Source organism: Diaphorina citri, unplaced genomic scaffold (genome assembly GCF_000475195.1).
Source record: "Diaphorina citri unplaced genomic scaffold, Diaci psyllid genome assembly version 1.1 scaffold2115, whole genome shotgun sequence".
Taxonomy (NCBI): Eukaryota; Metazoa; Arthropoda; class Insecta; order Hemiptera; family Psyllidae; genus Diaphorina; species Diaphorina citri.
This window is the reverse complement of record NW_007379540.1, coordinates 29,386-51,869: the sequence shown is the minus strand read 5'-3', so window position 1 is coordinate 51,869 and position 22,484 is coordinate 29,386. Positions and strand designations below refer to the sequence as shown.

General features: G+C 37.9%; 1 protein-coding gene across 1 annotated transcript in view; it reads left to right on the top strand.

Moving 5' to 3' along the window:
• Positions 1-12,250: 12,250 nt before the first annotated feature.
• Positions 12,251-22,484, top strand: part of LOC103518201 (RING finger protein nhl-1-like) — a gene marked incomplete at its 3' end in the record, with an annotated part of 39,613 nt that continues 29,379 nt past the window's right edge. The window contains exons 1-3 of the mRNA XM_017447735.2: positions 12,251-12,410; positions 14,188-14,466; positions 18,136-18,913. Coding sequence (XP_017303224.1) covers positions 12,276-12,410; positions 14,188-14,466; positions 18,136-18,913 — 1,192 coding nt within the window. The remainder of the gene's footprint in view (positions 12,411-14,187; positions 14,467-18,135; positions 18,914-22,484) is intronic.

Below are 22,484 nucleotides of genomic sequence, written 5' to 3'. Positions count from 1 at the left end.
TAAAGTTGAATAAAAAAAAAAAAAAAATGTTTATCTCTCTTGGACTCGAACTACTAACCTTAATATCTCTACACCACTGAGGGGAAGGTTGGTGTTCCATAAAACTAATAAAACCATCATGCTCTCTGTCTTTATCTCCCATTCCCTCTCCCTCTCTCTACACCTCTCCCATTTTTCTCCCTCTTTCATCTCCCTCCCTCCCAAGTCTCCCCTATTTGGACAGGCGGTTCTCTAATACAGAAACACAATATTTCTCTCCACAAGAAAAATTAGGGGAGGGAGATACATTGGGAAACGAGGGGGGTAGGAGTAGGATGGGGAGGAAGTTGGTAGAGAAAGTGGAGGAGAAGGAGTAGGAGGAGGAGAAGGAGGAGGAGGAAATGGGGAGAAGGAGAAGGAAGAGGAGGAGGAGTAGGAGAAGGAGAAGGAAGAGGAGTAGGAGGAGTAGGAGAAGGAGGAGGAATAGGACGAGAAGGAAAAGGAGGAGGAGGAGTAGGAGAAGGAAGGAGGAGTAGGAGAAGGAGGAGGAAGAGGAGGAATAGGACGAGAAGGAAAAGGAGGAGGAGGAGTAGGAGAAGGAAGGAGGAGGAAAAGGAGGAGTAGGAGAATGAGGAGGAGTAGGAGAAGGAAGGAGGAGGAAGAGGAGGAATAGGACGAGAAGGAAAAGGAGGAGGAGTAGGAGGAGGAAGGAGGAGGAAAAGGAGGAGTAGGAGAAGGAGGAGGAGTAGGAGAAGGAAGGAGGAGGAAGAGGAGGAATAGGACGAGAAGGAAAAGGAGGAGGAGTAGGAGGAGGAAGAAGAGGAGAAAAAAACGTAATAACCTGCGGGGTGTGTAATATCTTTCCTAATAAAGTGAACACTCTTGGGACAACAGCTTACTTTTTAAGAAAGGAGAAGAATTAGGTAGAAAAAGAAATTTTAAGAAAAGGAAAAAATGAGAGAAAGAGGAGGAGAAGAAAGAGAAGGAGTGCGAGAAATTTTGAGTATGTTGCTGTTGTGTACAAAAAACGTAAATACCTATATCTGATGCATGTACTCTTTTTGTCTTTTTATCTCAGAAGTCATAATTAGTAATAATTACCTACTTATAATTTTCATAGTTCCTCAGGAAATTAGCAACTCTATTCTGTCGCCACATATCGCCAATGGAAAAAGTTCGAATTCTGTTTCAACAAAGTGACTACCATATCTTTGGAAAACATAGGTATTACTAAACAGAAAACTTAATGAAAACTTGACCATCTGATTGTTCACAGTTCTCAAATTTGGGATACGTCCAAATTTGTGTCACTCTTTATTCTTTATTCAGGAAATCTGAGCTCATTCGATAAAACTGGTCACAAGACTCAGCTCAAACTTTTGATGATATGATCCTGGTCTGCTAGAGTTCAACAAACAATATCATTTTGAAAGTTGTTGCATTGCTTCAATCACACAACTTTAGATATATAGGTACTTTATTATTTGTTTCTGCTAAAAATACGAGTATCTACCAGGCTCTCTTTTTAGCTAAAGTCCCAGAATTTTCCAGAGGGCGCATTGTTCTCTCCCAATCGGCGCTGACGTCTTGCACATCATTATTTTCACTCGAAAAAAAAGACGTTCAAACTACTGCGGAAAACTCCATAAAACAAAATGCTTCATATAATATTTTCTTCCTCCATTTTCAAGGAGAAAAGCTAATGGTCCCTCCGCCATAAAACACAAAACCGGGAGAGAGGGGAATAAGAAAATTGTTTATCCATGTGATGTAGTTTATATTCCATAATCCATCCCCTAAACCCTAAACTCCCTAAAGGTTGAACAATGGGATTAAGATGTTCGAAGCCCATTGATTTTCTTGGGGTCTTACACAATGGGCGTGGGGGGACGGGCAGGATACGCTGGAAATTGGAAATGATTCCGGCAATAAATAAAAATAAAGCATTTTCGGACAAAGGAAATTTAACTAAGATCGTAAATCACAAATCTATGTATAAAAAATGGACTATGTGTAGGAGCCTGCAGCATTAATTTAATATTGTCTCCACAAAAGGCATATTTCTCTATCTTGTGAGACCTTCAACTTCCGGTCCCTGTATGAGCCGAGGACCTCAACCAAATACAGGATGGCTAAATATTTATTTTACCTAGCAGTGACATAAATAAACCTATAAGATTCGTATTAAGACTTGAGAGACTATTTTGCCAGTAACCTATACTCTTGTAGCCATGGAACAATGGAAAACGGTCTAGTAGTTAATCCTAAACCTTTTCTGGTACAAAAATTATTATCCAAAATTATTATTATATCCAGTTTTACCCATACATTACACACACCCTGTATATCGGACAAAATAGACCACGGTTTGGCACGCACCCACAAAAATTTGCTTGTATTACTTTTCAAACAAAGACATCAATGACATGGTCACCAGTGTGCTACCTTTCGGTAAAATGCGACTCGCAAAGAAAGACTCCTGGAAGGTGTTATTTGTGACTCGCTCAGAACAATAAATAATGCAATCTAAGAAGAGAATAGACCAGAGATTTACCTACACAAATGAAGCAAAAGAATGATTTCTCGTTTTGTCCAACTTTCTGGCTTATTTTTTTGGCTTATTCTCAAGCTGTACAACTACTTATGAAACCTTGAAATTAATATGAAGCCTTAGCTAGTTTCTAAGTTACCTTACCTAGTAGTAAGTTATCTCATGTTTCTCCTAGGAAAGGATGTTTTGCAGCAATGTGGTCTTCATGATAAATGTCGGAAGTGCATCTGCACTCTGCTCACTCCCTTGTTCTTATCTTTATGATTTCTCATTACTTTCTCCATGCCTTTCTCTTTTTGTGCTATTTACTGACTATTTATAGTAAACTGACTACTGTAGTTATTGTAAAAAATTAAAGTGAAATGAAAGGGTGTCAAACCAAGCTATAAATTCCAAGAAGATGTGTACATGTAATTCAATGATACCTTTTTTTACATGTTTGACAACTCTGCAGGATAATTAAACGGTATAAATGGTAAGATATCCGAATTTGAAAAATAAATATAGGTTCTTACTCAACAAAATAAACCTTTATGATTTAAAATTGAAAATGCTACTGTTCATTTACAATAAAATCTATTTATTCATGAGAAATTCTTTGCAGAGACATAATTAAATTAAATCAATTATACTTTTAATATTTTCCTCCCTTCCTTCCTTTTTTTCTCTTTTTTTTATTATTACTTTATTTTTAAATTTTCTAATAATATCGGTATTTTTATAAATTAATTGAAAAACTCTCGCAAACAATTCTCGACTTTATTTCATTATTTATTTGCAAGTTAGGGAAAATATACATTCTCATTTTATGTACTTAACTTTTGATAAATTAAAATAGGGAGGTATAGGTAGGTATGTAGGTACCCTACGCTATAAATATTGAATGTGAGTCTTACAAAATCAGTGGTGGTTCTCAGATTTGTTAGGTTTAGTTTATTTGATTTTTTGATTTTATATGTTGGCATTGTTGGCGTCTGCACAAGTACATAGGTGATTCGAGATTGAGAGGTAATCGATTTTTTTTTTTATGACAACTAGGTGACTGTTATCTTGTAGAGTCGGTAGGTAAAGTCATCCGTTCATAAAATGAGATTTGACATTTTGACAACAATTAGTTACCTATAACTTAACCACTTATTCCAAGTTACTCAAATAGGCTCGTATTATTCTGAAAAGCTCCCACAATTACTGACTTATCTGATATTTTCATAGGCAAAAAGTCACCCCACCATTTTGTCATCAATTCAAAGTTTTTCCACTGAAAAGTCTTCACTGTTGGGAAATAAAGGAACTTCCCATTCGTAATGGAATCAATCAAAACTGCCTTGTAACTTATTTACAATCTAAATATTGAAAGTAGAAAATTGAAAAGAGAAACGAGAAGTTTGATGAAAAATCAGAAAATGTGAATAGGAATGAAAATTACAAATTGAGTTTGAAATTTAAAAATAAATGTACTTACCTCTGGCATTCTGGCCTCATAGGAGAGAGAGAGAGAGAGAGAGAGAAAGAGAGAGAGAGAGACTCACAAGTGCCTAGTACCTAACTACTACATATAAAAGATACCTATGCAAAATAAATAGAACTTGCAAGCTCTATTTTCAGATACCTACTTGTCCAGCTGATGAATTCCAAAACCAGGACGAAACTACTTGTCTTAAATTGCTAACCCTTTTACCCTGCAACAGTGCAACACACGCAAACCTCCTGTAACATATTAATTATTTTAAAAAAAGGATTTTTTCTTTTACGAAAAGATACACATTTTCTGATCTAGGAATTCTAGGATAGACAAAAAACGAGACATAAAATCTAGAGTTCCCATTTGGAGCATTAAAGGGTTAAGTATCTCGTTGTATAGGTACGCAGACCTATCAATACACATACAATCATACTGTCCGGTCTACTTGATAGTGAGTGGCTGGCCTAAGATATATACAAGGAAAAACGTGGCATTTGTAACACCTGTATCAGGCTTTTCTCATCTCTATCTCACTGCCTATCCTGAAGCCCCTCTAGCCCTTACCGATCTTCTACGTATCATCACATCTTACATTCACAAAGGCTTTGGTGAGAACGTATGTAATACTTACGCCTTTGCAACTACAATATTTACACAGTGTTAGGAATATGACTAGTCAAACGTTCAGGATGTGTTGGTGAGAAGCGAGGATTTAAAATGTCTTTCCACCTCGCTGCTTTGTACAGGGTCAAACAAGTTTTTGTTGTTGTAGCAGTGACGACGATTCAGCAGTCATCTCCAAATTCTAGACTCGTTGGTAGTTTCAAGAACTTGGCCACTTGGATAGGGTCATTCCACAGGTCTATAGGTGTAAGGTTGGTGGGATTTGCAGAACAGAGTACTAACAAGTAGATTCGTCTAAGCTCAAACCATCCTATAGGGCTGTCTGCCCGTACACCTAAGTCTCAAAGTGGGCTTTTTGTGTACGGTCTAACAAGTACCTAAGGTAACCAGTGGCCGAGTGGGTAGGTATTACGGGCGAATGTAAATTCCCCCGATTTCATGTAAATTCCTCCCATTTCAAAATTACTTCCTGTTCCTGTAGGGTCATATGTAAATTCCCCCGATGGGACTTTTTAACATCCCATTATTCGAAGTGTCTCTGTAATTCATGTACCTAGTCATGCACCTATTTACTAATATGTATCTTATATGAATAGAACTATATTCAAGAACATCTTCCATAGACGTTACTATTGAAATGTTCAATCAAACGGGATAGAATGAGATGAAAAGGAGAGAGAGAGAAAATGGGAAGAAAAGGAGCGAAAGAAAGAGTGAGAGGGAGAAGCTCTTTGCCTTTGAATATTAATGTGCTCATGTGAAAGAGATCAAAAGAAAAAACTTCGTCCTTTGAATGGCACATTGCATAATTATCTGAAATTTCACGGCGTTCATACAAATCTCTCGTTTCAAGTTTGAAAATTGATGAAAGTTAGACTACCTACGTTTTTCCCTATCAATGAGGGTCGTTAAAATTTGGCTAAAAGTGAAGGAACATCAAATTTTGAGAGTACTCTAAAATATGATAAGATCATAAATATAGTGATATGATAAGTTCATAAAGATATAATAGTTGTTGACTTCATTTATTTCGCGTCCCATATTTGAAGCACTTCCCCTAGAGCACTCACACAGAACACACTACAAAAGAGAGACAGAGAGGAAGAAAGACAAATGCCTAGGCAAAGAAAGAGACAGACAAAGAGATAAAGAAAAGAAAGAGAGAGGCTGATAGATAGACAGTGTGAGAGAAAGAGAGACATAGAGAGAATGAGGTAGAATTATTCAGATTGTAAGAGTATTGGGTGAGACTTATTTACATACATTGGAATTCGGAATCCCTTGCACTTTTCAAGTCCTCCAATTCACTACATTTCATAGGTACCTATTAAACATATAAATAAATATAGAGAGAGAGAGAGAGAGAGAGAGAGAGAGAGAGAGAGAGAGGAAGAAAGACAAATGCCTAGGCGAAGAAAGAGACAGACAAAGAGATAAAGAAAAGAAAGAGAGAGGCCGATAGATAGACAGTGTGAGAGAAAGAGAGACATAGAGAGAATGAGGTAGAATTATTCAGATTTTAAGAGTATTGGGTGAGACTTATTTACATACATTGGAATTTGGAATCCCTTGCACTTTTCAAGTCCTCACTACATTTCACACCCAGGGGTATATTTAAGGGGGGCCTGGGCCCCCTCTCCAGCCTCATTTCTTACCTTTACTGTAGGCCAGATGCCGTAAATTTGGAGCATCCAGTGAAGTTCTTATAACTACATAATTATGATGTCGAAATATAAGTTCATAGATTATAATGGAGCATCCACAGTGATCATTTTATATTTTTGGTTTTACACACACATCCGAAACTTTTGAAGGACTTTTCTTTCAATTTCACACACTTGAAGCGTTCATCTTTGACTTGTCTCTCGTACCATTGGGTTTGAAAACGTCTCCACACGCATTCCCAATGTTAAATGTGTCAGCAGGTTCTTATTCTGCTAGAAACAGGAAAGCTTGTGTAATTGTGTAGCAAATAGGGGAACAACAGTAAGAGCATCACGTATTATAAATAAATAAGTATGTCACGGTGGTTGAGAGAATAAAACCTACTCGTATAGTTCGAGCACCAGGAATTCTCTCGGGGAAGGTTGGACAATATGGATACCTACCGTGTTAGATGGATTCCACTCTAATTCTAGCGAAACAGATTTCACTTACACGACATCTAAACGGACTAAAATGTCAGGAGCAAAAAGATAAAATATACCTATTCTAGGTAGGTATTTCAAAAGGGAATTCTCTCGGGGAAGGTTGGACAATATGGATACCTACCGTGTTAGATGGATTCCACTCTAATTCTAGCGAAACAGATTCCACTTACACGACATCTAAACGGACTAAAATGGAACTTCAAGTGAAGGAACTTCAAATTTTGAGAGTCCTCTATAATATGATAAGATCATATAGTGATATGATAAGTTCATAAAGGTATAAGAGTTGTTGACTTCATTTATTTCGCGTCCCATATTTGAAGCGCTTCCCTTACAGCACTCACACAGAACACACTACGGAAAGGAGACTAAATGACGCTAATGCCCAATGTAATGCTCTTACACTTGATGTTCATGCACTTAGCAATTGTCTTCTTCCTACAACAAGAGCTTTTTCTGGAATGTATACAAACATGGAATTGAGCCCCGTGTACGTATTGTCTTCTTTCTACAACAAGAGCTTTTTCTGGAATGTACAAACATGGAATTGAGCCCCGTGTACGAGCAGAGTGCATGAGAATAATTACTATACTTAAAACTGATCATTTATTGAAAGTAGGTATCTATTGCTTTTCTAGGCAGGTACATATGTACATATAGGTAAACTAGCTTTTAGCTAGATAGTCCAAAAGACACAATGGGACCGTATACATACACAAAAATTAAATTGACAAATTTCTTCCATGTGTTGGACATTAGATTTGGTAAATTGGCACATTTTTTCACCAACTTCATCGAAACAGGAATTTTAATTGTACTCCGCACAAATGTCATTTCCGCTAAAAAAAAAAAAACACTCCTATAAATTGCAAGACTTGATTTCGATTCAAACCACCGAACTGCCAATCCATAGGCCACTAAATTTCTTCCATGTGTTGGACATTAGATTTGGTAAATTGGCACATTTTTTCACCAACTTCATCGAAACAGGAATTTTAATTGTACTCAGCACAAATGTCATTTCCGCTAAAAACACTCCTATAAATTGCAAGACTTGATTTCGACTCGAACCACCGAACTGCCAATCCATAGGCCACCTGTACGAGCAGAGTGCATGAGAATAATTACTATACTTAAAACTGATCATTTATTGAAAGTAGGTATCTATTGCTTTTCTAGGCAGGTATACATATAAGTACATAAATATAGGTAAACTAGCTTTTAGCTAGATAGTCCAAAAGACACAATGGGACCATATACATACACAAAAATTAAATTGACAAATTTCTTCCATGTGTCGGAAATTAGATTTGGTAAATTGGCACATTTTTTCCCCAACGTCATCGAAACAGGAATTTTAATTGTAGGTACCTACTCAGCACAAATGTCATTTCCGCTAAAAAAACACTCCTATAAATTTTATTGCAAGACTTGATTTCGATTCAAACCACCGAACTGCCAATCCATAGGCCACCATGCTAACCACTACACCACTGGGGCTGGTTCTTCAACAAAATACGAGCAGGACTAACTCTTCCAAGAATTTTCGCGGAACAGATTTCACGAATCAAGAGATTCAATTATGAATTTTCTCCAATCAAAAGAATCAAGAGGCCGGAAAATCGTCATTATTTTACATGCGAGGCAAGAGCTTTTGAACTTAATGCCGCCAGAACGGCAAACACTCTAATCAAGACAAGGGCTTTTTCCTCTAATGGTTGAAACACTTGAGTGAAACACCTGAAGGCTTTGGAGTCAGTGTCATTGTAGCAGACAAGGGTCTAATAAGGTTTCATCAATTGTCTCTTTGTGTGCGCTGTTTTTCTTGAAACTCATAACGAGAGAAGAATACTCAGTAACATTATTTTACTCGGATATGGACCATCCGAAAAAGTCCCACGCCTGAGCTTGAACGCCCAGGGTATTCATCTCATATAACGAGATTCGGCGTGAAGTGTAGAACACGCAACATTGTTGGGGCGCGGCGGTAGAATGTGCGAAGGATGGTCGAAATTTTGAGAGTTCGCCCTCTCCATGTTTGACTGAAGTACCAACTCTTCAAGTAGCTAGGTGTAACACACTGGATTTATTCTTGAAAAACACCACGGTCCGAGGTGGCGTATTTATCACCTTCTGGCTTTCCTGTGAAGTCGAGGGCCAAAACCTTCAACAATGGCATCACCACCCATGTCATTTTAACAAAAACTGTGCCTTTTTTTAGGTTTTGAGCATGAGTGGCCGGCATTAGAGGTGCATGTTTGTATATTTTTTGTCAGATGATGTATCCTCAGACCTATTTTCTAATTTTCAACTGTTTTCAGCTTAACTCCATACACAAAAAGTAAAAAGTCCACTTTGAGGTTTAGGTGTAGGTCTTGAAAAACACCACGGTCCGAGGTGGCGTATTTATCACCTTCTGGCTTTCCTGTGAAGTCGAGGGCCAAAACCTTCAACAATGGCACCACCATCCATGTCGTTTTAACAAAAACTGTGCCTTTTTTAGGTTTTGGGCATGAGTGGCCGGCATTAGAGGTGCATGTTTGTATAATTTTTGGCAGATGATGTGTCCTCATACCTAGGCTTGCCAAAAATCCAAAATGTCGATTCGGGACGCGAAACCGCGAACATAATTGGAAAATCCGCGAACAAAATCACCAAATCCGCGACCATAATCGCGAAATCCGCGAACATAATCGCGAAACCCGCGAACATAATCACGAAATCTGCGAACAAAATCGCCAAATCCGCGAACATAATCGCGAAATCCGCGAACATTATCGCGAAATCTGCGAACATAATCGCGAAATCCGCGAGCATAATCGCAAAATCCGCGAACAAAATCGCGAAATCCGCGAACATAATCGCCAAACGCATCCAGTGAAGTTCTTATAACTACATAATTATGATGTCGAAATATAAGTTCATAGATTATAATGGAGCATCCACAGTGATCATTTTGTATTTTTGGTTTTACACACACATCCGAAACTTTTGAAGGACTTTTCTTTCAATTTCACACACTTGGGTTTGGGTTTGAAAACGTCTCCACACGCATTCCCAATTTTAAATGTGTCAGCAGGTTCTTATTCTGCTAGAAACAGGAAAGCTTGTGTAATAGTGAATCAAATAGGGGAACAACGGTAAGAGCATCACGTATTATAAATAAATAAGTATGTCACGGTGGTTGAGAGAATAAAACCTACTCGTATAGTTCGAGCACCAGGAATTCTCTCGGGGAAGGTTGGACAATATGGATACCTACCGTGTTAGATGGATTCCACTCTAATTCTAGCGAAACAGATTCCACTTAAACGACATTTAAACGGACTAAAATGTCAGGAGCAAAAAGATAAAATATACCTATTCTAGGTAGGTATTTCAAAAGAAAAAACTTCGTCCTTTGAATGGCACATTGCATAATTATCTGAAATTTCACGGCGTTCATACAAATCTCTCGTTTCAAGTTTGAAAATTGATGAAAGTTAGACTACCTACGTTTTTCCCTATCAATGAGGGTCGTTAAAATTTGGCTAAAAGTGAAGGAACATCAAATTTTGAGAGTACTCTAAAATATGATAAGATCATAAATATAGTGATATGATAAGTTCATAAAGATATAATAGTTGTTGACTTCATTTATTTCGCGTCCCATATTTGAAGCACTTCCCCTAGAGCACTCACACAGAACACACTACAGAAAGGAGACTAAATGACGCTAATGCCCAATGTAATGCTCTTACACTTGATGTTCATGCACTTAGCAATTGTCTTCTTCCTACAACAAGAGCTTTTTCTGGAATGTATACAAACATGGAATTGAGCCCCGTGTACGTATAGAGTGCATGAGAATAATTACTATACTTAAAACTGATCATTTATTGAAAGTAGGTATCTATTGCTTTTCTAGGCAGGTACATATGTACATATAGGTAAACTAGCTTTTAGCTAGATAGTCCAAAAGACACAATGGGACCGTATACATACACAAAAATTAAATTGACAAATTTCTTCCATGTGTTGGACATTAGATTTGGTAAATTGGCACATTTTTTCACCAACTTCATCGAAACAGGAATTTTAATTGTACTCAGCACAAATGTCATTTCCGCTAAAAACACTCCTATAAATTGCAAGACTTGATTTCGACTCGAACCACCGAACTGCCAATCCATAGGCCACCATGCTAACCACTACACCACTGAGGCTGGTTCTTCAACAAAATACGAGTAGGACTAACTCTTCAGCCAAATCCGCGAACATAATCGCGAAATCACATAGGTACGATATGTACATAGGTACGATAGGTGATAGGTAACAGTAATCAGAACGGCAAACACTCTAATCAAGACAAGGGCTTTTTCCTCTAATGGTTGAAACACTTGAGTGAAACACCTGAAGGCTTTGGAGTCACTGTCATTGTTGCAGACAAGGGTCTAAAAAGGTTTCATCAATTGTCTCTTTGTGTGTGCTGTTTTTCTTGGAACTCATAACGAGAGAAGAACACTCAGTAACATTTTACTCGGATATAGACCATCCGAAGAAGTTCCACGCCTGAGCTCGAGCGCCCAGGGTATTCATCTTATATACCTAACGAGATTCGGCGTGAAGTGTAGAACACGCAACACTTGTTGGGGCGCGGCGGTAGAATGAGCGAAGGATGGTCGAAATTTTGAGAGTTCGCCCTCTCCATGTTTGACTAAAGTACCAATTCTTCAAGTAGCTAGATGTAACAAACTGGATTTATTCTTGAAAAACACCACGGTCCGAGGTGGCGGATTTATCACCTTCTGGCTTTCCTGTGAAGTCGAGGGCCAAAAGCTTCAACAATGGCACCACCATCCATGTCATTTTAACAAAAACTGTGCTTTTCTTAACAATAACAACGTCGGTGAAATTGCATTGTGTTTTGTATCATACTGTCTTGGGGATTGTATGCACTTGAATTAGTAGTGTTGTAGCATCATCTAATACATATATCATCAAGTGGAAGAAAGGGCATGACGGGAATTATAACTTAGTAACAGTAGTTTCTCCTTGAAAAACTCAACTATAGAGTATTGCACTATCCAAGTTCAAGGTTATGGCAAACTGTATCTATAGCACTTATGTCAATAAAATTTACAATTTTAGTTTTGATCAAAAGTTAACTGTCATTATAAGTTTGATTGACCTTTTTGTTTTATCTTCTGAAAGTACAAGAAGTAATTGCTATTATTTTCCTTTCTCTGCCTTTGATGTCGCATGAGTGGCCGGCATTAGAGGTGCATGTTTGTATATTTTTTGTCAGATGATGTATCCTCAGACCTATTTTCTAATTTTCAACTGTTCTCAGCTTAACTCCATACACAAAAAGTAAAAAGTCCACTTTGAAGTTTAGGTGTAGGAGCAAACAGCCCGAGAGGATGGGTTAAACTTATAAGTAAGTATATACAAATCTCTATTTTCAACTGAAAACAGAATAAAATAATAATTCAACCTGTGCCCTTTTCCCGCTTTGTTTCAGCAGAAAATGGAGCAGTTTGAGCAGCTTCTAACCTGCGCCATATGTCTGGACCGGTATAGGAACCCGAAGCTCCTGCCATGTCAGCACTCGTTCTGCATGGAGCCTTGTATGGACGGCCTGGTGGACTATGTCCGCCGACAGGTAAATATGGCAGAGGGTCTTATTTTCGGTCAGCAGGTAAATATGGTAGAGGGACTAAAGATGGGATTAAGAGAGTGAGAATTATCAGGTAAATATGGTAGTAGAACTAAAGGCATTGTAAGTTGTAAGGATCAGCACATGAAGTTGACTTCTGGTAGGTACATAAATATGGAAAAGGGACTAAAAATAGGGGATTAGCACAGTGGGAATTCTCCGCCGACAGGTAAATATGGCAGAGGCAATAAAAATAGGGGATCAGCAGGGTAGATGTAGGACTAAATACAGGGCAAGGATTACAGTGGAAGTTGTCTCCTGGTAGGTAAATATGGTAGAGGGACTGAAGATAGGGGATTAGGAGTTCTCCTCTTACAGGTAAATATGGCAGATGAACTAAAGGTAGGACAAGGATCAGCAGATCCAGCAGGGTTGTAATACTTGTAGTAGTACTAATGATAGGGTAAAGATCAGCAGAGGAAGTTGTCTTCTGGCAGGTAAATATAATAGTAGGACTAAAGATATGGTAAGGATATCCTTATTCGTTATGGACCTCTTTTACCGTGAATTTTGTCTTGGATGATTGACTGTATAGTAGTGTGTATTTGTTTTCCTTTCTCTTGATATGTCCAAGGTATTCCATATTGCAGGTTTTGACGAAGAACAAATTTAATGTCAATAAAGAAAGAAATGTCTCCAGAGTAACCAGTTAACTGTAAATAGGGCAATAACTAACAGGACAAGAGGAACTTTCCCATAAACCTCGTTTGAAATTGAACGCCAAAGCATAAATTATAGAATGCTCATGCATAACTATAAACTTTGATGCACTGCATTATGCTTAACGATGCATTTGATTTTCATAACTTTTTTTTTCTCCTTCACCACAGAAATGCCATAAAACTCACATTAAAAAAAAAAAAAAAAAAAAAAAAAAAAAAAAAATCTAATGCAACATCAGCGTACCTAGGGAATTAAAATAAATCAAAATAAAAAAAAATGTCCCATAAATTTTGCTCCCGGGACAAAAAAAAAGGCTAATAAAAAGTCGTCACTCCGTGTCCTGTTTATTTAGATTTTTTCAAAACAATAGGCTAAAAGGTTTTCGTTTTAATAGTGCCATTAGTGGCTATTTAATTGTTTTGTTGACGGTAGGTACTAGATTTTTTAAATAAAATCTGCGATAGTGAATATTATGACGTCCGCTGTATAATTATTTTTAATTATAGGTATAAATTAACACGTTCATAAAATTGCACGTAATATAAGGGAAGTAAAAACTGGAATAAGGAAAGTATATAACCTGTGTACACGCATAATAATTTCAGGTATTCTCACAGCCTCTTTGAGTTTTCTTTCCAGGAAATATTTTTTCTTTAGGTTTTATCGTGGCAGGATTCTCAGAAATTAAGTCATTATAATATTGACTTAATCTCATTTTTCCGTGAATTCAAACAAGCAACATTCCATTTTATCGTGACTGAAGACTTCACCATTCAAATGATATCAGTCCTTCATTCCCCATCCCACACTTCACAGTACAGCACTCCTCCATTCATCTTTCTTCATTGCCCTTGGGCCAGCCACTCACCATCAGGTATCAGGTAGACCTGACAGGCGGACCTGATCCAATGTACATGTCAGGTCTACCTGATAGTAAGTGGCTGACCTTACTATACTTCACAGTTTTAGTAGAGCACTTCTCCATTCAACTTTCTCAATTTTCCTTTCATAGACCACAGTATGGTATTAGTACAGCACTCCTTTATTCTTCACTCCTCAGGTCAAATGTCCAGAGTGCAGGGCCGAGCACCGCATCCCCTACCAGGGAGTGCAGGGTTACCCCACCAACGTCACCCTGCAGCGGTTCCTAGAACTGCACATCGAGATTACCGGTGAACTTCCAGACCCCACCAGCGGCCAGGTTATGAAGCGCTGCTCAGTATGTTCGGAGAAATCCTATGTGGCCATGTGTGGTCATTGTGACAAGGAGGTGTGCGCTGACTGCAAAGGGGCGCACATGGACATTCTGCGCCGCGAAATCGCCAGGATTAACAGTCAGGTTGGTATTAATAGGAAGGACGGCAAGATCGACTGCCCCTAACCGTTCGGGTAGCGATCCAGTCACATTTTAACCCATGACCTAGACTCCTGGAGCTTCACAGCAGACGCGCTACGCGCTACCCTGTGAGCTAACTAGGCTCTAGGCTGGCAACAGTCAGAGTGTGTTCAATGAAATGTCAAATATTGACAGAGGATTAGATAGGGATGTGTAAATTGTTTATCGACAGATGTGTATACTCCCAAGTAATTTTATTACTACCATTATCAGAATGGGTAAGAACATTGTGATTGTAGGTATTTGACTGGAACACATGGACATTCTGCGCCGCGAAATCGCCAGGATTAACAGTCAGGTTGGTATTGATAGGAAGGACGGCAAGATCGACTGCCCCTAACTGTTCGGGTAGCGATCCAGTCACATTTTAACCCATGACCTAGACTGTCCTAGACTCCTAGAACTTCACAGCAGACGCGCTACGCGCTACCCTGCGAGTTAACTAGGCTCTAGGCTGGCAACAGTCAGAGTGTGTTCAATGAAATGTCAAATATTGACAGAGGACTAGATAGGGATGTGTAAATTGTTAATTTAACGACAAATGTGTATACTCCCAAGTAATTTTATTACTACCATTATCAGAGTTGGTAAGAACATTGTGATTGTAGGTATTTGACTGGAGAGTGACCAGCGATATAGTGGAAATCTGTTTATAGTGAAACAATTAATTAATAATTAGGGTACACCAGTATTCCCTTACATCTCTGTGAGGCTCAATTTTAAGAGGTAGTAAGTACCTGCAGGAGGAGCTTGAATAAAAATAATCTTGGCACTGCACAATAAGTAGTTTGGCACAGCTCACTTATTATAATAATTAAAGTTTGCGAAAGTTCTAAAGGAGAAACTAAAAGATCAACACTATCTCATCCGTATTAGATTCCCAGAACCCATTCACCACTTTGGAGTAACAAACCAGATTATTGTTGCTAATGTAAGCAGATTAATGAACAATTCATATTCGTGAATAAAACACACTAGTTTCTCCATTGTATTTTCTTCTTCCGAAAACCTGAAAGACGAAGGTACACTAGTAGACAAAATTTGGAGGAATGCACTAAATGAAAAAGAAAAGTTCCCTAGTTCCTCATATTTTCTGATCTTTGACTTTGAAAACTCACTTGAGTCACTTGAAACTTCAAATTTAAGTCCTTGCACTAAATGGCGGGTCACTCTCAACAGTAACTCTTGTCTCACATTAGAAGCGTAGACTTTTGCGACTTTTAGTAGCGCGTAGTCGCCTGCAAAATCAAACTTATGAAAATGAAGAGACTCTACATTGTTTTCATAGGTTTGGTTTTGTACGCAATAGAGCAGTTGCGCTGACTCAAGTGAGTTTTCAAAGTCAAAGATCAGAAAAAATGAGGAACCAGGGAATTTTTCTTTTTCTTCCACGACTTCTAAAGCCCGAGATAAATACATTTAAAAAATACCGGTAAATCTTAAAATCTGACGTCACTACTCTTCGAAGTTTTTCATAAAATCGGCAAATGAAAGTTGAATTTTTGAACTTTTAAAGTTACTTTTTCGGAGTTTTGACTTCAGATTTGGATTTTTCACAATTTTTTGTGTAGGAATCGACCTTTTATTCATAATTTTTACCCAACTGTAACTGCTTCAATACGATCTACTAAAAGTCACGCATATAAGCTTCCAATCTGAGACTCACATGGACATTCTGCGCCGCGAAATCGCCAGGATTAACAGTCAGGTTGGTATTGATAGGAAGGACGGCAAGATCGACTGCCCCTAACCGTACACCAGTGTTCCTTTACAGCCTTTACATCTCTGTGATGCTCAATTTTAAGAGGTAGTAAGTAACTGCAGGGGAAGCTTGAATAAATAGTCTTGGCACTGCACAATAAGTACTTTGGCACAGCTCACTTATTATAATAATTAAAGTTTGCGAAAGTTCTAAAGGAGAAACTAAAAGATCAACACTATCTCATCCGTTTTAGATTCCCAGAACCCATTCACCACTTTGGAGTAACAAACCAGATTATTGTTGCTAATGTAAGCAGATTAATGAACAATTCATATTCGTGAATAAAACACACTATAGTTTCTCTATTGTATTTTCTTCTTCCGAAAACCTGAAAGACAAAGGTACACTAGTAGACAAAATTTGGAGGAATGCTTTAAGTCCTTGCACTAATTGGCGGGTCACTCTCAACAGTAACTCTTGTCTCACATTAGAAGCGTAGACTTTTGCGACTTTTTAGCGCGTAGTCTCCTACAAAACCAAACCTATAAAAATGAAGAGACTCTACATTGTTTTCATAGGTTTGGTTTTGTACGCAATAGAGCAGTTGCGCTGACTCAAGTGAGTTTTCAAAGTCAAAGATCAGAAAATTGAGGAACTAGGGAATTTTTCTTTTTCTTCCGCGACTTCTAATACCCGAGATAAATACATTTAAAAATACCGGTAAATCTTGAAATCTGACGTCACGGCATACGCTCCTGTAGGCAATGACGTCACACGTTTGCTGTCCCGAGCAAAGCTCCCTCGCAGTCAACACATTAATGTGTTTGTGCGCATACGATTCTGCGCATCATTTCTTGAAGTCTGACGTAACTACTCTTCGAACTTTTTCATAAAATCGGCAAATGAAAGTTGAATTTTCGACCTTTTAAAGTTACTTTTTCGGAGTTTTGACTTCAGATTTGGATTTTCCACAATATTTTGTGTAGGAATCGACGTTTTATTCATAATTTTTACCCAACTGCATCATTACGATCTACTAAAACTAAAAGTCACGCCTATAAGCTTCCAATGTGAGACGAACCTAAAGCGAAATCTGAAAGGTCCAATAATTTTGTTCACAAGTGTATGCCTTTTAAAAATGGAGTCTTTCTTATCTTCCGAATACGGAGAACTCTCATGAGGAATTAAATATTTTGTGTTAATTGACTTTAGAAGTCTTACTAAGAAGATTAGTTTTTTTCTCTTTCTTACTCCCTTTTCCTCTCTCTCTCTCTCTCTCAGTCTCTCTCTCTCTCTCTCTCTCTCTCTCTCTCTCTTTCTAGAGTTCTTAACAATAACAACGTCGGTGAAATTGCATTGTGTTTTGTATCATACTGTCTTGGGGATTGTATGCACTTGAATTAGTAGTGTTATAGCATCATCTAATATATCATCAAGTGGAAGAAAGGGCATGACGGGAATTATAACTTAATAACAGTACCTAGTTTCTCCTTGAAAAACTCAACTATAGAGTATTGCACTATCCAAGTTCAAGGTTATGGCAAACTGTATCTATCTATAGCACTTATGTCAATAAAATTTACAATTTTAGTTTTGATCAAAAGTTAATTATTGTCATTATAAGTTTGATTGACCTTTTTGTTTTATCTTCTGAAAGTACAAGAAGTGATTGCTATTATTTTCCTTTCTCTGCCTTTGATGTTATTAATATTTTATCCTTTTGTTGTTTGCCACTTCCTCAGTTTGAGTTTACTAATTAATAAGAGCTATATTTACTTTGTCTCTTCAAATTTCATTAATATTTATAAAGTCCCTGGTACTCCTTTTCGTTTTGACACAGTTTTCGAACGTCATAAATATTGCAGCGTATAATTTATTAATCTTATAAACTTCTTTTCTCTTTTATTTAGGTCAGAAGAGCTCTACACAGGCTACAAGATATGCTGGCGCTTGTTGAAAGGAACATGCTTGCTTTGCAAACAAATTGCCACTCCGTGTCGGAAGAAGTTGAAGAGATTCACAATAGACTCACCAAAGCGCTCAAGGATAGAACAGAATTCCTACAAGGTGAATTGGATCGTTATTTATCCACGGAATTGAAGAATCTGTCCCAATTGAAAGACAATCTAGAACTTGAAATCAGCAACATCTCAAGTAATTGCGACCTAGCTGATGAACATATGGCCAACGAGAATGTAGAATGGGATGACTTGGAATTAATGGATGCAAAGGAAATATTCTTGAGGACTGTTGAGTTTATTCGTAACTTTGAGACTGAAACCACAGATTATACTCGCAGAGTACGCTTCGTTATGTCCCATGATCCTAATACGCTTGTCCTGAACGTCGCAGGTTATGGAGAACTCTCCATCAATATGCCTCATCCTGTGATACAATCCTTACAACCTCCTGGTCCTGGCCTTATGAGATCTAAGAGTGACCATCGGTTAGCATCTCAATACAGAGGAGAGGATAGAGGCTATGATAGATCTCCCTATGATACAGATCCTATGCAAGGTCGCGTATCACCTCTAGGAGGACGTAAGTTTGGTGAGAGACCTCGTGATAGAGTGGATCTAAATAGTGGTAGCAGATATGGTGGTAGAAATGATAGAGATTATGGAGATGAGTATGATCCTGAAGGTCGCCAGACAGCAAGGTCTCGGATCAGAGCAAGATTCCGTCATGGTGCTGGGGATGCAGACTCTGACAGTGAAACACATGGAGGACGCTCTGTCCGGTTCAATGAACCTCATGGTCCTCCTGCTAAGGAAAGGGAAAAGGTTCTTGATACTGAGGACGTTGCTAAGGGTCCTCTTAGTGGAATCACTCGTCTTCTTGACTCTCCTCGAGTGATGAAGAAACTTCTAGAATCGGAAATTAAAAAGACAAAGAAAGAGAATGAACCTGCTCCTCCACCACCTGCTCAAAACAAAGCGCCTATCATCAGGAAAACATCTGGGACAAATGCATCAGCGCCTGTAACACAACGACAAGTAAGCGAAGACGACGAAATCGCTAGAATCAAGAAACAAAACAAGAATGTTGCAAGCTCCAGTGAAACTGCCACCAGAGAACCAGTGAGACCATCCTCAGAACGTGTAGCTGCATTGAAACAACAAAGCTCAGCTGATCAGAGAACACCTGAAAGATCTCCAAGCCGTAGACCTTCTACAGTCGAGGTAAGTTTTAATTTGATTAGTTAGATTCTAATGTATTTTGGTAAAATATACTTTGGTAGGTATTCCAGGAGGGGAAACTTCTTTGGCAGTCACAAAAATATTTTTGTGAGTCAGGTGAAGAAACAGACTGTTCGATATTATTGTTAAAATGTTGTTGTATTCAGGTTATTGTATCACGGTCATGTCTTTTACATTGTATCTAAGGGATGAGCTATTCATTCTTTCAACAGGAACTGTTATTATAATTATTATTTTGTGAATAAAAATTAAAATGTGTAAATACCTAAATAACTAAAATGTGTGTTCTTTTTTTTTACCAAAAATTTCTTCATCAGCTGGGATTCGAACCCCAGCCTTTGGGTCAGTAACCCATGCTTTCTGTATAAGAGATAATTATCTGCATTTAGAATCTGCATAGAAAGTGCATAGAAAATGTGAAGCAAGTGAATAAAATCTGCATAGTAAGTTAGATTCAGTACTGTTTTTTTTTTTTTTTTTTAAAAAAAAAAAGTTTCATAAATTTGGGTCAGAGACAGAGAGTAACTAGGTTGTTAGGTATTTCTATTTAATTTTTCCTTTTTCTTTTCAATCCAATCACTGTGAGGTCAGAGCCTCTTGGCCTCCCAATTCTTTTTACACATAAGCTTTTAAAATTAATGTTGCTCAAGGTTTTTAGGTTATTGATATTACTGCACCCCTCTGTAATCAAATTTTCTTCCTCAACCTCCCCAACCAAATTTTCTTCCTCGACCTCCCCAACCAAATTTTCTGGGTCTTCTTCTACCTCCTCGATGAAATATTCCAACTCTTCTTCTACCTCCTCGATTATTAAATCTCCCTCCTCCTCTTCTAATGTTTCAAGCAATACTGGTTCCTGCACCTCTGCCTCCTTTTCATGGACCACCCCTGTTCTCATAGTATGGTCTTCCTCCTCAGTCCTCTTGATGGCCTGTTCTCCTCCTCCTCGTTGTTGTTGTTGTTCTTCTTCTTCTTCTTCTTCTTCTTCTTCTTCTTCTTCCCCTTCTTCCTCTTTCATCACAACACTTACATGTTTCCTTCTTCGTACAGCATCTCTAAACAGTTTTAGTTCATTGACTGTTTCTTCAAATTTTTGGGTGCTGTAATTGTTTGACACTGCCAGTGCTATGTCTTGACATACTTGCATTATTGCATTATATTTTTGATTTTTATTTAATGTGGTGCTCTTCTTCTGAATGGATTGATGAATTGATACACTTTGGTCATTTCCTTTTTCTCCTCTCAAGGGTATATTTGTATAGTGCAATAAAAAATCATCCTTCTTGAATTTATTGTTGATCAGATCTGGTTGGTATAGATTTGCACCACATTTTTTTAGCAGTGCCAAAACATGTCGACAAGGAAGACTTGTGTTCCGGTTGAAAGTGCACTGACAGCTAGTGTTGGTTGTGGAATAATTTACCAGCTGCTCAGTGTCAACATTTTGAATTTCACTCAATTCATTAATAATGATGCCATAGGCAAAGGGTGTCAAGAGGTTTGAATATTTCTCTTCAATGCTTCCATTAGTAGGACCTGTACTTTTCTTCGTATACATCTGGATTGATTTTACCTTGGCTTCATCATAAATGGAATCAAGTAGGGTCACCAAGTCTTTGAAGAATTGGATGATGGGGCTATTTCTTGTTACAACTTCTTTTATTTTTTGGTTAAGACATTCCAAGTGATTGGTTGTAACAATGTTTAGAGTATATTCTTGTTTCATTAACCCCACCACCCATTCTTCTTTGATACTATGCCAATTTTTATTGAAATATTCTGAGAGTTTGGTTAAATTCAGTTGTAATAATTGATTGTAGTACTGCTCATACATCTCTTCATTACTGGCATAAATCATTTTTTGAAGAATTCTTAAGACCCGTTTCCTTGTTTCACTATTTATGCTCATTTTTTCCGTTGTTATCTGGCGATTGAAAGTTCTCAGAGTATGAAACATACATAGCTTTAAACTGACGTGGGGCAGCTCTTCTTGTAGTGATTTTCTTTCTTTAAAATCTTTGTCAGTGAAAACTGTTTTCATACTTTGAAAGGAAGGATTATGGGTCTTGAAAATTGAGAGCATCTTTTTTATATTGGCTTCTGTTTCATGGGCTAGGAGGAATGTAGCAGCTACTTCACCCTGCCCATTTCCATTTATAACCATTAGAATGTACAGAGGAAGGTTCAAGTTGTTAAGGCAATAAGTGGCATCTAACAATACAATTTGTGGATACTTCTCAAATGCTTGTTTCATCCTTAGAGTTTGAAAATAAATTCCTTCAAACTCATCTCCATCAGCAATCACATCTACAGAGGCTTCATCTACAGATGTAAGGTATGTCACAACACTCTGCAGATCTTGAGAGGTAAACTTATGATTCTTTGCCCTGATATTAGTCAAATCTCTCAATAGAACAACCTTGTTCATATTGGTTTTTATAAACTGTTTGACAAGCCTTTTGTTACATCTCATGTCCAGCAATGTCTTCACCTGTGTTTCTTCTTCTTCATTTAGACGCCTCTGGCGGGGTAATGCATTGTAAACATCCTTGTGAACTTCATGGTTGTGTTCTGCATCAATCTTCTTTATACTCAGGAATGTCCCATCACAGGATAAAGAGAAGCGGACTGTGAACCCACATCCTTGGCGAAGTGTACTGGAACAGAACAAAAGAAAAACAATAAGATCTGGGTACTGTTTATAAATTCAAATACCTGTGCATAGCAAATGTGAAAACAATTAAAAGTTATCGAACATTTACATACAGGGCGGAGGAAAAAAAAAGTTATAATCAATTGATAGTGGATTACTGATAAATACTGACAAATATTGTCAATAATCCATTCTCAATCTATCAACAGACCTGGATTTGCAATGCAATGATAGTCTGACACACTGACCACGACACCAGCAAAGCAGGTTAATTGTAAGTGGGCAGTGTGAGACCACTTCTATACACTGCTTTGTGCCTTGTATAAATATTGTGAAGCTGTGTCATTCCACCTAGAAGCTTACTTTAGTAAGCAATTCAGAAGAATTCATACAAAGCAGTATGCAC